The sequence below is a fragment of the Podarcis melisellensis genome, assembly GCF_964234715.1.
Source record: "Podarcis melisellensis genome assembly, chromosome: W".
In the NCBI taxonomy this organism is placed as follows: domain Eukaryota; kingdom Metazoa; phylum Chordata; class Lepidosauria; order Squamata; family Lacertidae; genus Podarcis; species Podarcis melisellensis.
The window spans coordinates 5954051-5968415 of record NC_138535.1 but is presented as its reverse complement, the minus strand read 5'-3'; the positions used below and the strand labels follow the sequence as shown (position 1 = coordinate 5968415).

At 49.8% G+C, this 14365-nt stretch overlaps 1 protein-coding gene across 1 annotated transcript in view; it reads right to left on the bottom strand.

Moving 5' to 3' along the window:
* Positions 1-311: 311 nt before the first annotated feature.
* LOC309361131 (FERM and PDZ domain-containing protein 3-like) overlaps positions 312-14365 on the bottom strand; it is a 78836-nt gene continuing 64782 nt past the window's right edge. Inside the window, exons 10-17 of the mRNA XM_081896079.1 lie at positions 5948-6067; positions 5511-5647; positions 4751-4868; positions 4566-4655; positions 4012-4191; positions 3205-3334; positions 2047-2604; positions 312-1807 (exon numbers count right to left, since the gene is read on the bottom strand). Coding sequence (XP_081752205.1) covers positions 375-1807; positions 2047-2604; positions 3205-3334; positions 4012-4191; positions 4566-4655; positions 4751-4868; positions 5511-5647; positions 5948-6067 — 2766 coding nt within the window. The 3' untranslated portion in view covers positions 312-374. The remainder of the gene's footprint in view (positions 1808-2046; positions 2605-3204; positions 3335-4011; positions 4192-4565; positions 4656-4750; positions 4869-5510; positions 5648-5947; positions 6068-14365) is intronic.

The following is a 14365-nucleotide window of genomic DNA, read 5'->3' as shown; positions in this document are numbered from 1 at the left end:
TCCCTCCCTCCCTCCCTCCCTCCTTCCCTCCCTCCCTCCTTCCTCCCTCCCTCCCTCCCTTTCTCTGTTCTTCCTTCCCCATTTCCTTCCTTCCTTCTTCCCTTACTCCCTTCCTCTTTTCTTCCTTACTTCTTTCCTTCATTCCTCCCTCCCTTTCTCTCTTCTTCCTTCCTTCTTTCTTTCCTTTGTTCCTTCGTCCTCCCTCCCTTTCTCTGTCCTTCCTTCTTGACCGCCTCCTGGCTTTCAGAGCCGGGGGGGGGGGGGGTTGGACTAGATAACCGCTGGGGTCCACAGACAAAGCCCTGGGCACCTCAGCGAGAACGGCCCCCTCGTCACATTTCCCTGAACATCCTCTCGGTGGGCCGCCGGTCCCGTCAATGGGCGCCCGGCTCCTCGCCCGCCTGCCTGGCTGCCGACTCCTCCGCCGCCCTCACCAGGGCTGTGTAGTTCCTCGTCACCTCCTCCACCTGGGCCAGCAGCATCCGCCGCCACGCCTCTTTGCCTGCCGCCCCCGCCACTGTCTCCGCCAACCGCACCAGCACCCGGAAGCTCATGGTGACAGCTGGCAGCAGCTGCGCCGGGCTCTTCTCAGTGCTCGCCACCTGCTGGCAGGCGGCCCTCAGCTCTCTGAAGGCCAGCGCCAGCTCCTGCCGCCCCTCATCTGGCGCCAGCACCCCGTTTCCCCCTGGCACTGCCGCCGCACACTGCTGCAGGGCGCTCAGCAGCCGCTCAGCGTCGAGCCTCACCGCCGAGAACCCACCAGGGAAGGCGTACTCCCGGCCGCGCAGCTCCTGGATGCGCTCAAGGCTTGACGCCACCTGCAAATGGATCTCCTGTGTCTGGGACACGGCGTCTGGGATTGGCAGCACTGAGTAGCACAGCTCGTCAGCCTCGTTGACTGCCCGCGCCGAGAAGCAGGAGGGAACCAAGCAGCAGCCTTCTCCACCCGGCGCCAGTTGCCGTGGGCACACTTCCTCCAGGAAACACGGCGTCAGGTGCTTATCCAGCGCCGGATTGCCCTCTTCTGGAATGGCCCCTTCCCCACCGGTGTGGCGCCATAGCTTCTCATAGCGGGCCACTGCCGCCACCACACACTCGGTGCCCAGACAGGAGGCGCTCTTTTCTGTGTCTCTCGGCTCCGGGCTACTCTGGACTTGCGCCACCCGCTGTGGGCAACTCTCCCTCCCTCGACAGTTGCACTGCAACACACTGGGTGCTGTCGGCACAGGGCCGGCACCCGCCGGGCAGACACAGCCCCCCGGCGCCGGACCCTTCAGGAGCTGCTCCAGAAACTCCAGCTCGAACTGCTTTACTTTGCGGAGCTGCACCCGGCGCTCGTCCGTCTCCTGTTTGAGCCGCGCCAGGAACGTCGCGGAGAAGAACTTATGGAAGCGGAACGCTGGCCGGGGTACCTGCGGGTGCGCCGGGACATCTGGGTCCTCTCCTTGCAGCGCCTCGAGTTCGAGATCAGGTGCTTCCCAGGGCGGGGGAACCATAGCATATCTCCGAATCCTCTCCGCCGGTGCCTGGCAGCTCTCTGTCTCCTTCTGGGGGTGCTCGGGTTTGGGGTTTGAGGGGCAAGCCTGGGCGCTGGGACTTGGTTCGGCCTCGGCGAACTGCACTGGCGAGGACCTCCCGGTCTTCGCTGGTGAAGTGGGCGCCTCACAGCCTCGCAAGCAGAAAGCTAGCTCCTTCTGGGCCAGGAAGCCGTCCCGGTTGACCCCCTGCGCCAGGAAGTAGGTGGTGTTCGGGGAAGCGTCGGCGTCACGGCTGCAGTCGGGGTCAAGGGTAGCCAGGACGATGAGATCTGGAGAAACCACACGGGGGGGGGAGCGTTAGGATGTTGAATAACAACGCTATCCCTAATCCCTGTCCCTAACTCCTATCGCTATCTCTAACCCTTATCCCTAACCCCAATAATAATAATAACGCTAATCCTAATTACTATCCCTATCTTGAACCCTTATCCCTAATCCCAATAATAATAATAATAACCCTATTCCTAATCTCTATCCCAGGGGGTGGGCTCGACGCCCTCTTTAATACCTGTCGCCGGTGCCAGCAGCCTGTTCTCCGCCTCCGCCAGGGCTTCTAGGGCCTGCAGGTTGGACACCAGCGCCTCGTCGAGATCCTGGGCTTGTTCCCGGACCGTCCGGGACCCTGGTGAGGCTGCCTGGACGAAGGTCACAGGGAGCTGGCGTCCACCGTCCTCACTTGGTGCCGCCCGCCGGCACCGGGCGTCGTCCTCGTCAGAGCTGTTGTCGCCGAAGCCAGGTGGCGGTGCCGCGATGGCTGGGGCAGCGCCGGGTTCATCCTTGTCGCTCTCGCTACCCGGCAGTGGCAGCACCGTCAGGTCCAGGCCAGCACAGCCGAGGCTCCGTCCAGGACCGTCCACTGAGCAGGTTCGGGTGCGCTGGGCACCGCAGTCCTCACCCTCGGCGCCCGGGAGTTTCAGCACAGGGTCCGATTTGGTCCTGGGCCGGGTTTCCTCATAGCCAAAGATACGGTTCTGGTTGAGGTCGGGGTGGTGGCGCCGCGGCAGTTCTGCCGGCGCAGCGGTGCGGTTGTTGCCAGCGCTACGGTTCCCAGCCTCCTTCTCTCTGCCTGGAAAAGGAGAGAGAGCAAGCGGAGGGTGAGTTTGGTTGACGGGGAAGGGGCTCTGGTGTTGTATAGTCCAACTCTCTTCACCCAGGATGGAAAGAAGCTGTCCTGGGGCTTGATTCGAACCCGGAATCTCCCGTTTGTCCACAGGGCATTCATATTTTCTGTTGTTGTTGTTATTGACATCTCCATTCTCAGCGGAGAAATGTAAAAGCATGATTGTTGTTGTTTTCTTGTTATTGCTGTTATTGTTGCTGTTATTTAGAGTGTTCCTATTTTCATAGGAGAAATGAAAGAGTAAAATTGTTGTTTTGTTGTTGTTATTACTTACGTCTCTATGCTCAGCGGAGAAATGTAAAAGCATTAATGTTGTTTTGTTGTTGTTATTTAGGATACACCTATTTTCATAGGAGAAATGTAAGGGTGTTATTGTTGTTGTTATTAAGGTTGTCCCTATTTTGTTGGAGAAATGTAAGAGCAAATATAACAACAACAACAACAACAATAGGGACCCAGGCTGGCTTCCCTCAATCCAGAATTTCACCCCCTCCAGAAAAATCCGGCATCTCGGCTGCTTGGAATTTCCCTTGCTTGGAAACATACCTGCCTTGGTCATGGGAGGCGGTGCGACCAGGAAAAGCGTCTTCCTGGAGTTGGCCAGTAGGTGGCAGTAGCCGGAAATGAGGCCAGCAAAATTGGTGGCTTCCGGCCACTCCATCAGAAGCACCAGTGGCTGGGGAGAGAAGTAGTATTGGAATCATAGAATCATAACATATTTATCATTATTATTAATGGAATAATAGGACCATACAATATTCTAGTTTATTACTATGTTATTATTCTCATCATAGTAAAACCCAAATACAGTGGTACCTCGGGTTACATACGCTTAAGGTTACATGTGCTTCAGGTTACAGACTCTGCGAACCCAGAAATAGTACCTCGGGTTAAGAACTTTGCTTCAGGATGGGAACAGAAATCGTGCTCTGGCGGCACGGTGGCTGCAGGAGGCCCCATTAGCTAAAGTGGTACTTCAGGTTAAGAACAGTTTCAGGTTAAGAACGGACCTCCAGAACGAATTAAGTACTTAACCCGAGGTACCACTGTATTATTTAAATGAAAAATCTGTTTTAAATGAAAAAAATCTGATCTAAATCATAAAAATCCGATTTAAATCAAAATCTGAATTAAATCGAAAGAATCCTATATAAATCGAAAGAATCAGAATTTTTAAAAAATGTGCTTTAAATAGAAAAAATCTGTTTAAATAAAAAAATCTGTGCATAAAAATGTGATTGAAATAGAAAAAATGTGATTGAAAATTTCAAAAATCTGATTATTATTATTATTTTTAGAAAAAGAAAATCCAAGTGACGGAATGGCCCCTAGATGGCCCTCCAGCCTGCTCACCTTGGCGTCCACAATGCGAATCTCCACCCTTGCTACGCCCAGGTTCTCCCGGAAGAGTTGGACTCTGCTGATCTGGCTGAATTCGCACAGGACGGTGGTCAAGTTGGTGTGGAGGTCAATGACGTGGCTCACGCCATGGCGGGGACCCACCAGAATGGTGGGCGCCGCGTCTTGGCCGTCCTACAAAAGTCAAAGTAGTCATACTTGAACCTGGAACCCAGAATACAAACCCAGAACCAGAACTGAACCAGGAACCAGAACCTGGAACCAGAATCCAAGCCCGGAACCCTAACCAAACTGAACTGGAAACCAGAACCGGAAACCGGAAACCAGAACCTAGAACCAGAATCCAGGAACGGGAACTGAAACCAGAATCTGAGCCTGGAACCCTAACCGAACCGAACTGGAAACCAGAACCAGGAACTGGAAACCAAAACTGGAAACTGGAACACAGAATACGAACCCAGAACCCAGAACTAGGAACCAGAAAACAGAACCTGGCACCAGAATCTGAGCCAGGAAACCGAAACCAAACCAGAACCCAGAACCCCTACCATCCCGACGGTCTGGAAGATGACGCCGGAGAAGGTGGGTAGCCGGTCGAGGAGGCGCAGGTACTGGAGCTTGGCCCGGGTGGGGGAGACCTGCGAGGAGAGAATCGGGGGACCCCTGGGGTCATCCAGCCTGACCCCGGGTTTGAGGCGGGGTTAGGGTCCCACCTTGGGGGTTAGGGTCCCACCTGGCTGCTGCGCCGCTGCTGTGCCTTCAGCTGATGCGAGAGCGACCGGTGCAGGAGCTTGTCCTTGGTTGCCGGCAACAGAGAGGGAGGCAAGAAGGGCTCCAGACCCCACTCCTTCCTGGGGAGAAAGAGGAAAGGCACGCACTCCAACTTCCTTCCTTCCTTCCTGCCTACCTTCCTTCCTCTGTTCTTCCTTCCTTGTTTCCTTCCTTCTTTCTTTCTTTCCTTCATTCCTCCCTCCCTTTCTCTATCCTCCCTCCCTCCCTTTCTCTGTCCTTCCTCCCTCCCTCCCTCCATCCCTTTCTTTGTTCTTTCTTTCTTGTTTCCCTCATTTCTTTCTCTATTCTTCCTTCAAATCCAGAGTTTGGATTTGATATCCTGTTTTATTACTACCGGAAGGAGTATCAAAGCGGCTAACATTCTCCTTTCCCTTCCTCCCCCACAACAAACACTCTGTGAGGTGAGTGGGGCTGAGAGACTTCAAAGAAGTGTGACTAGCCCAAGGTCACCCAGCAGCTGCATGTGGAGGAGCAGAGACGCGAACCCAGTTCACCAGATTACGAGACTACCGCTCTTAACCACTACAACCACACTGGCTCTCAAGGAAGGAAGGAAGGAAGGACAGAGAAAGGGAGAGAGGGAGGAAGAACAGAAGGGGGGAGGGAGGGAGGAAAGAAAGAAGGAATGACAGTTTGCTGTCCTGGGTGAGGGAACAGATTGGTCTGGATGACCCTCAGTGTTCCCCCTGGAACTCACTCACTCGACGTTTCTGAGTGCCACCTTGTGGCTGGGACGGGCAGCCGAGACAGTGATGTAGATGTGTAGAGCTGTCAGGACCAGAAGCGAATCCGGATCGGGGTGGGTGCCAAACCGCTCCCGGATGATGTCGTTGCGGCTCTGGAGGGGGAAGGAGAAACATCACCTAGAGCTGAGAGCAGGGGGCTGGGAAGCAGCGCCTAGTGGTTAGAGTGGGGGGGGCTGAGAACACTAGTGAGCTGGAAGCAGGGTCTAGTGCTTACCCACAGCAAAATAATAATAATAATAATAATAATAATAATAATAATAATAATAATAATAAATAATTAATTTATACCCCACACCTTGGAGGGGCAGTGAGGACCACTAGGCAGAGCAGCCAGGTAGAAAGAAGGAAGGATTGGGACCCTCTAACCACACATTCATACACACACTGCTGACCTGGATGTAGAGGTATTCGAAGGCAGCGGCGTCTTGCTGCAGCAGCTCAACGGGGTCTTTGGGATAGAAGCTGACCCGAAAAAGGCATCGCATGCCTTGGTAGTGGGTCCGTTGAACGACCTGGGCGGGGAGGAAGGAGAGCTCTGGCAAGCGGGGTGGGCTATATGACCCTGGGGTCACTTTCCCCATCCATCCTAGTAAAATTTAGGAGGGAGGAAAGAAGGGAGAGCGGGACAAAGGAAGGAAGGAAGAACAGAAGAAGGGAGGGAGGAAAGAGAAATGGAGAAAGGGACAAATGAAGGAAGGACAGAGAAAGGGAGAGCAGGACGAAGGAAGGAAGGACAGAGAAAGGGAGGGAGGAAAGAAGGAAGGAAGGAAGGAAGAAAGGAAGGAAAGAGAAAGGGAGAGAGGGACAAAGGAAGGAAAAAAAGGAAGGAAGGAAGGAAGGAAGGAAGGAAGGAAGGAAGGAAGGAAAGAGAAAGGAAGGGAAGAAAGAAGGAAAGAAGGAAGGAAGGAAGGAAAGGGAGAGCAGGACAAAGGAAGGAAGGAAGGAAAGAAAGAAAGAACGAAGGAAGGAAGTACAGAGAAAGGGAGAGAGGGACAAAGGAAGGAAGGAAGGAAAGAGAAAGGAAGGGAAGAAAGAAGGAAAGAAGGAAGGAAAGGGAGAGCGGGACAAAGGAAGGAAGGAAGGAAAGAAAGAATGAAGGAAGGAAGTACAGAGAAAGGGAGAACGGGACAAAGGAAGGAAGGAAGGAAGGAAGGAAGGAAGGAAGGAAGGAAGGAAGGAAGATAGGAAGGAAGGAAGGAAGGAAGGAAGGAAGGAAGGACAGAAAAAGGGAGGGAGGAGGGGATGAAGGGAGGAAGGACAGAGAAAGGGAGGGAGGAAAGAAGGAAGGGACAAAGGAAGGAAAAAAGGGAGAGAGGGACAAAGGAAGGAAAGACGGCAGTAATGAAGGAGGACAGAGGAAGGGAGGGAGCGATAAAGGAAAGAAGAAAGGAAGGAAAGAGAAAAGGAGGAAGGAAGGATAGAGAAAGGGAGGGAGGAAAGAAGGAAGAAAGGAAGGAAAGAAAAAGGGGGAGAGGGAGAAAGGAAGGATGGAAGGAAGGACAGAGAAAGGAAGGGAGCATAGGGAAATGCAGGGAGGATAGAAGGAAAAAAAGAAAGAAGAAAGGACAGAGAATGGGAGGGAGGAAAGAAGGAAGTGGGGAAGGAAGGAAGGAAGGAAGGAAGGAAGGAAGGAAGGAAGGAAGGAAGGAAGGAAGGAAGGAAGGAGAAAGGGAGGGAGAGAGAGAGACAAAGGTAGGAAGGAAGGAAAGAGAAAGAGAAAGGGAGGGAGGGATGAAGGAAAGAAGTAAGGAAGGAAACAAGGAAGGAAGAAGAGAGAATGAAAGGGATGGACGAAGGAAAGAAGGACAGAGAAAGGGAGTGAGGAAAGAAGGAAGGAGCAAAGAAAGGAAAGGAAGGAAGGATGGAAGGAAGGACAGAAAGGGATTGAGGAAGGAAGGAAGGAAGGAAGGAAGGAAGGAAGGAAGGAAGGAAGGAAGGAAGGAAGGAAGGAAGGAAGGAAGGAAAGAAAGAAGGAAAGGAAGTAAGGACAGAGAAAGGGTGGGAGGGAGGAAAGGAAGGTGCGAGGAAGGGAGAGAAGGAAGGACAGAGAAAGGGAGGGAGGGACAAAGGAAAGGAGGAAGGAAGAAAGGAAGGAAAGAATGACAGAGAAAGGGTGGGAGGAAAGAAGGAAGGTAGGAAGGAAGGACAGAGAAAGGGAGGGAGGATGGGAGGAAGGACAGAGAAAGGGAGGAAAGAAAGAAGGAAGGAACAAAGGAAGGAAAAAGAAAAAGGGAGAGAGAGACAAAGGAAGAAAGGACGGCAGGAAGTAAGGAAGGAAAGAAAAAGGACGAGAGGAACAAAGGAAGGAAGGAAGGATAGGAAGGGAAGGAAGAAGGAAGGAAGGATGGAAGGATAGAGAAAGGGAGGGAGGGAGGGAGGAAGGAAGGACAGAGAATGGCAGGGAGGAAAGAAAGAAGGAAAGAAAGAAAAATGGAGAGACGGAGGAAGGAAGGGAGGAAAGAAGGAAGGAGGGAGGGAAGGAAGGAAGGACTGAAAACGGGAGGGAAGGACGAAGGAAAGAAAGAAGGGAGGAAGGAAAGAAAGAAGGGAGGAAGGAAAGAAGAAAGGAAGCAAGCAAAGTAGGAAGGAAGGATGGAAGGAAGGAAGGAAGATAGGATAGAGAAAAGGAGGGAGGGCTGAAGGAAAGAGGGAAGGAAGGAAGCAAAGAAGGAAGCGAAGGAAGGAAGGAAAGAAGGAAGCAAAGAAGGAAGGAAGGAGTGAAGGAAGGACAGAGAAAGGGAGGACGGAAGGAAGGAACATCAGAGAAAGGGAGGGAGTGATGAAGGAAAGAAGGAAGGGAGGAATGAGGGAAGAAAGGATATAGAAAGGGAGGGAGGGACTTAGGAAAGAAGGTAGGAAGAGGAGAGAAAGAGGAAGGAAAGAAGGACGGAAGGAAGGAAGGAAGGAAGGAAGGAAGGAAGGAAGGAAGGAAGGACAGAGAAGGGAGTGAGGAAGGAAAGAAGGAAGGAATCGGAGGAAGGGAGGAAGGAAAGAAAGAAAGAGAAAGGGAGAGATGGACAAAGGAAGGAAGGAAGGAAGGAAGGAAGGAAGGAAGGAAGGAAGGAAGGAAGGACAGAGAATGGGAGGGAGGGAGGGAGGGAGGGAGGGAGGGAGGGAGGAAGGAAGGAAGGAAGGAAAGAAAGAAAGAAAAAGGGAGGGAGGGAGGGAGGGAGGGAGGGAGGGAGGGAGGGAGGGAAGGAAGGACAGAGAAAGGGAGGGACGACCGAAGGAAAAAGGGAAGGAAGGACAGAGAAAGGGAGAGAGCGAGGGAGCGAGAGAGGAAGGAAGGAAGGAAGGAAGGAAGGAAGGAAGGAAGGAAGGAAGGAAGGAAGGAAGGAAGGAAGGAAGGAAGGAAGGAAGGAAGGAAGGAAGGAAGGAAGGAGAATGGGAGAGTGGGAGAAACCAAGGAAGGAAGGAAGGACAGAGAAAGGGAGGGAGGAAAGACAGAAGGAGGGAAGGAAGCAAGTAAGGAAGGAGGGAGGGAAGGAAGGATAGAGAAAGGGAGGGAGGAAGGAAAGATGGAAAGATGGATGGAAGGAAGGAAGGAAGGAAGGAAGGAAGGAAGGAAGGAAGGAAGGAAGGAAGGAAGGAAGGAAGGAAGGAAGGAAGGAAGGAAAGAAAGAAAAAGGGAGAGTCTGTGATTAAGGTGAATGTGCTGCCAAAGATGCGACCAGAAGGAGGAGGAGTATCAGGAAGATTGGATTAAATTTAATGATCACTTAAATATGTTAAGTTAACTGAAAACAGCTTGCAGATACTTAATTGGTTTAGGATTTAGTGTTAAGTTAAGTGAATATGTTTAATTTCACAATGTGAAGATCTAAGGATGTTAATGCTTAAGTTAAATTATATAAGAACTGTGATTTGGAAAACCGTTAAAAGGACATGCAATGAAATTCAACCAAGGGGAAGCGAGGAAGTCACTTCACAATGTTAATAAGTGTAATTTTTAATAAGGCTATGATTTATGTTTGTTTGTTTGTCTTATGTGTCTGTTTGTTTATAATGTTGTGAAAACCAATAAAAAAATTGGGGAAAAAAAAGAAAAAGGGAGAGAGGGACAAAGGAAAGCAGGAGGGAAGGACAGAGAAAGGGAGGGAGGAAGGAAGAAAAGAAGGAAGGAAGGAGGGAAGGAATAAAGGACAGAGAAAGGGAGGGATGGAGGGAGGGAGGGAGGGGGGAAGGAAGGAGGGAAAGAAGGAAGGAAGGACAGAGGAAGGGAGGAAAGGAGGAAGGGAGGAGCAAAGGAAGGAAGGAAGGAAGGAAGGAAGGAAGGAAGGAAGGAAGGAAGGAAGGAAGGAAGGAAGGAAGGAAGGAAGGACAGAAGAAGGGAGGAATGGACGAAGTAAAGAAGGAAGGAAGGAAGGAAGCAAAGAAGGAAGGACAGGAAAAGGGAGGAAGGAAGGAGGGAGGGAGGGACAAAGGAAAGATGGAAAGAAGCAAGCAAGGAAGTACGGAAGTAAAGCAAGAAAGAAAAAGGGAGAGAGTGACAAAGGAAGGCAGGGGAACAAAGGAATGATAGGAGAAAGGGAGGGAGGGAGGGAGGGAGGGAGGGAGGGAGGGAGGGAGGGAGGGAGGGAGGGAGGAAAGAAGGAAGGAAGGAAGGAAGGAAGGAAGGAAGGAAGGAAGGAAGGAAGGAAGGAAGGAAGGAAGGACAGAGAAAGGAAGGAAGGAGAAAGGTAGAGAAGGACAAAGGAAAGATGGAAGGAAGGAAGGAAGGAAGGAAGGAAGGAAGGAAGGAAGGAAGGAAGGAAGGAAGGAAGGAAGGAAGGAAGGAAGGAAGGAAGGAAGGAAGGAAGGAAGGAAAGATGGAGAGACGAACAAAGGAAGGAAGGAAGGACAGAGAAAGGGAGGGAGGAAAGAAGGAAGAAAGGAAGCAGTGAGGCAGGGAAGAAAGGACAGAGGAAGGAAAGAAGGAAGGAAGGAGGGAAGGACAGAGAAAAAGAGGGACAGAGGTGTTGGGATACCATCTGAGCCCCCAAGCCGGCTGCCGGACGATCCATCGACCTCCCGTGGACGTGCAGTATCAGCAATTAGCGACACCAAGCCTCAGAAACAGATTGCCACATTCTTAGGCTGGTGCACACTCTGTCAGCAGAATTCACACAGCAAAAGTTGCACTCAGGAGGGTATCATTTAGAATGTTTATTCAGTGTTGGTCAGAAGAAAGAACAAACATGACTGCCTGCCAGCGTGTTCTGGCGCAGAGCAGAGAAAAAAACGAAAGCAATAGCAAACATAAACATCCTGAGAACAGGAAATACGCAGACTCTGTGACTCACAAGCCTGCTCTCTCTTAAGGTGGAACGGAAATATCCTAACAAGAGGGACGGAGGAAGAATGGAAAGAGGAAGGAAGGAAGAATGGAAAGAGGAAGGAAGGAAGGAAGGAAGGAAGGAAGGGAGGGAGGGAGGGAGGGAGGGAGGGAGGGCTGAGGAAGGGAGGAATGGACGAAGTAAAGAAGGACAGAAGGAAGGAAGTACAGAGAAAGGGAGGGAGGGATGAAGGAAGGGAGGAAGGAAGGAGGGAAGGAAGGAAGGACAGAGAAAGGAAGGGAGAAAAGGAGGGAGGGAGGGAGGGAGGGAGGAAGGGAGGAAGGAAGGACTGAAGTAAAGAAAGAATAAAAGGAGAGAGGGAGAAAGGAAGGAAGGAGGAAAGGACAAAGAAAGGGAAGGAAGTAAGGAGGAAGGAAGTACAGAGAAAGGGAGGGACAAAGGGAGGGAGGAAGGAAGGGGAGAAGGATAGAGAAAGGGAGGAAGGGAAAGAGGAAGGGAGGAAGCAAAGAAGGGAGGAAGGACAGAGAAAAAGAGGGAGGGATGAAGGAAGCATGGAAAGAAGGAAGGAAGCATGGAAAGAACGAAGGAAGGACAGAAATGGGAGGGAGAGCACTTCTGGCTGGTAGCCCGGTAATGGTAGACAGGAGTTCTTTTGGCTGAAAAAGCCCCAGCGCAGTGAAGCAAGGGGAGACCGCAAGAGCGATGCGGTGCCCCCCAAAAAACTCAGATCAAGTGTTCTGTGGACCTGGTGTTCCGGTGGGTGCCTTTTGCCGACTCCCCCACTCCCGGGTAAGCTCATAAAGAGCCCCGAGAGCAAGTGGGGTTGGAGACGCAGCACAGCGGAAATGACTCACTTTCTTCACAGTGCAAAGCTCCGAGTTTGGCGATTGTGAGTGGCCAATTCCTCCCAAAAAGAATAAAGAAAATTTGGAACTGTGAGTAAAAGTTTAAGCTTAAATCAGATTATTTTTGGGACCAGAAAGGTATTTTAAAACGGAGTTCGATCCCTTCTGCTGAATCAAAGGAGAGTCGGTTACTGTGGACCGAAGCACTAAGTGGGAAAAGACTGTTTGAAAGTTTTCAAGTAAATCCTAAAACCCTCCTTCTTCAGGGCAAAGGGGAGGAAAAAAAATTCTAACTTTAAGAACCCTGTGAGACTGTGTACTAAATCAAAGAGGCTCCATCATTCTGCAGAGGACCTCCTGGTAGGGGAAAGGCTAGACTCCATTGTGACATCACAATGGAAGAGGAAACAATCAACTTTCGTTTCAAGTGACTTTGACACACTGTATCCTGCCGCTGTTTGGACTTGCTTTTAAGTAGCAAAAAGTATCTGGTACCTCCAGAACTGCCTTTCAAACACCAAAAGGGATTGAGAATTATTTTTTTTTTACAGTCTGCCTTTCAGTAATAAGGATCTGGGAGGCTGCTGCCTACCTGAAACTGACTCCTGTGGGATTGTCTTGGGAAGCTGTTTTTCTCTTTCCCCCCCACCTATTGTGGGATTGACCTTGAAATTCCTGAGCAACTATGTGTGCTGATAAAACAGACAAGGGAGCAGTAAGAAGCTCTAGAAGTGCAGCTTCTGAGGACTCTGTAAGGCAACTGTTGTCTGAAATTTAAGATAATACAAATCGTAATACAGAGGAATAAAAAGTTTGAAGATTTAAGTGCGGAGTTGAAAGAGGTGAAGACTGAGGTTACAACTCATGAGACAAGGTTGACACAGCTTGAGACAGTTAGAGTCACTGATTTGGAAAGATTACAATATGAAAATTCAAATTTGATTGCATTTCTTCAGATGAAGGAACGGGAAACCCATCTAAGATTGAGAGGTGTCCCTCAACAAAAAGAAGATCAACTCAAGAAGATCAACTCAAAGAGTGGTTGACAGATCAATTTGTGGCGTGGTGGGACTTGAAAAAGGAAGAAGTTGGTTTGTGGATAGAAAAGGTCTATAGATTTGGCCCCCCAAAAGATTCAAAAATTACCTATGATTGTATAGTGGTCTTCAAGACCAAAGAACAGAGACACCATTTTGGGGCTGCATTACGAAAAAAGTTTGAAAATTCAGGACAAAGCCATCGTCCTCTTTAAAGATATCCCTAGACACTTCCTGAGCCTGAGATCTAATTTACACAGATTTGGCTACATTTTGAGGAGGAAAAAATATTTTCTTCAGGTGGGAATTCCCAGAGGGTCTCTCCTTCAAATATGGAGGAAGAAAGCAAAGAATTAGGATGGTTGGAGAGAAAGACAGATTTCTGCAAAAGTACTCGGTTGAACTTGGATTGGAAAGCCCACAGCTGCCAGGGGTGGGAGCGGTGACCCCCTAATTTATCATTATGGCTTTGAGAATTTATTCTTGGAATGTAAATTCAAGTCTCCTCAGAAAAGGAAGCAGGTTTACCATGTTTTGGCAAAGCAGAATTTGGATGTAATTTGTTTTCAGGAAACACATATTACAAGGCTACATAGAAAAATTTTATCCAATAAAAAACTTGGTCAAGAATTTATCTCATCAGACAAAGTGAAAAAAGAGGAGTGGTTTTCTATGTCAAAGAAAAATGGAATCCAAAATTGATTTTCAAGGACGAGGAGGGAAGATACATTGCAGTGGATATTACAGCACAAGGCGATAAATATTTGTTACTGGGAATCTATGCACCTAATGATGGCAAAGCAGAATTCTTTAAGAATTTGGAAACAAGTCTTTTGGAACATTTTGATTATAAATTAATTTTAATGGGAGATCTGAATGGAGTGGCATCCACTTTAATGGACAGAAATCAGATACAGAAAATACTGAATGCTGGCAGACTACCTAAGACTTTTTTTTTTAATAACTGATAAATTTGACATGTCGGATATATGGAGAGTTAGAAATCCAACTGAAAAAGCCTACACATTCTGGGACTTCCGGAGGCGGCGCGAAGGGTAATGGCTGCCCTTTCCTAACCGGGAAGGGAGCTCCGTCCGAGAACGGGTCGTCCGCTACGGCGAAGCGGAGACCCACACCGGAAAACTGCAGGCGGCAGAAGCCTGCAGCCTTGGGACCCGGCGGGCGCCAGAAGCTGCCCCCGAAACGTTGAAGGAACCCCGTAAGGGGCTCCGGATCGCGGAGGAGGCAGCGGCGCTGAGGGTCATTCCGCAATCGGCGGAGAGAAGCCGCGAAGCCATTGCCGTTGAACGCCGACCTTTCTTCCTGGATTTGGCTTTTAAAACACAGCAATCCGTGAGTAATAGAGACTTTTAATCAATTGGAGACCAATTTGAGACTAAAGTAATTGAATTTGGCTGAAAGCGGAGGACGAAAAAGAAAAAGGAAGTCCGTCTTCCGCCGCCATTGAACTTGAACGCAAAGAGCAGGAGGAGTGGAGGCTGTGAGTAAACTTTTTATTGATTGGATCTGAGCATTTACTGAGCTGTATTTAAAGACTGAAAAGGAGTTTAAGCATTGGATCTATGTGTTAGCATGGACTTTGAAATCTTTTTCTGCTGAAGTTACAATTTAAAGAAGGAAACCAGGGCTGG